General features: G+C 61.2%; 1 protein-coding gene across 1 annotated transcript in view; it reads right to left on the bottom strand.

Annotated features, from left to right (window-relative positions):
* CTNND1 (catenin (cadherin-associated protein), delta 1) overlaps positions 1-955 on the bottom strand; it is a gene marked incomplete at both ends in the record, with an annotated part of 7,129 nt that extends 6,174 nt beyond the window's left edge. Inside the window, 3 exon segments of the mRNA XM_010137299.1 lie at positions 1-111; positions 231-414; positions 517-955. Coding sequence (XP_010135601.1) covers positions 1-111; positions 231-414; positions 517-955 — 734 coding nt within the window.
* Positions 956-959: the final 4 nt, after the last annotated feature.

Here is a 959-nt window from a genome sequence, read left to right as displayed (position 1 = left end):
TCCGGTTCCTTCTGGCCAATCTCAGACTGGACGATGTAGATCAGGGCGTCCACCAGACCATCACATTCCCGCAGCTTCCGACGGGCCTCGCTCCGCTCTGAGCTCACATTCCTGAGGGGCAGGAGAACCATTACAGGAGAGACAGCTGAGGGCAGGCAAGGAGCAGCCCACACCCACAGCATTACAGCAGCCCCAACCCACACCAGCTCTCTGGCAGTCCCCCCCAGTACCTAAGGCAGCCCGCGGTGTTGGTGAGCACCGACTCCCACTCGATGTGACGGGGTTTCGAGTCCTCATTGGGTTCCCGCTCCCAGCCTGAGCGGGGAATGATAACCTCATCAGTCAGAGCATGTAGTGCGTGATCCACGATGGCCATCTTGATGGAGTCATGCGAGGACAGGTTCCACAGCGTTCCTGCAGGGCCAGAAGCAGCAGGTGATCAGTCAGACCGCACGGGCTTAGAAACCCACGCTGTGCGTCCCTCACCCTCCTGCCTTTCCTCCCCGGAGCCACTACCTGTGATAACCTCAGTGAGGTCCATGTCATGGGCCTTCCGCAACAGGCGCACCAGAGCAGGCACCCCGTCGCAGTTCTTGATGGCAATCTTATTGTCTTGGTCCTTGCCAAAGGAGATGTTCTTGAGGGCTCCACAGGCACCAAAGTGCACCTCCTTCTTGGGGTGGTCTAGCAGCCCCACCAGCACGGGAATGCCCTTCAGCTTGCGCACCTCTGTCTTCACTTTGTCGTTACGGTAGCAGAGGTCCTGCAGGTAGGCAGCCGCGTTGGACTTGGCCGCGTCCAGCCGGAAGCTCAGCATGGCTATCACCTCCGGCAGCTCCGGCTGGCGCCAGTTGCCTGGGGCCGGGCCACCCTTCCGCAGGCTGTCCAGACTGGCCAAGCTACCCCGCTCGTGCTGAGCCAGGGGGGCCCAGTAGTACCGGTCAGGGGCCACTTCATCC

This window comes from Buceros rhinoceros, unplaced genomic scaffold (assembly GCF_000710305.1).
Source record: "Buceros rhinoceros silvestris isolate BGI_N320 unplaced genomic scaffold, ASM71030v1 scaffold25905, whole genome shotgun sequence".
NCBI classification, from domain to species: domain Eukaryota; kingdom Metazoa; phylum Chordata; class Aves; order Bucerotiformes; family Bucerotidae; genus Buceros; species Buceros rhinoceros.
Note: the sequence above shows the minus strand (reverse complement) of the source record. Positions and strands in the feature narration are given on the sequence as shown.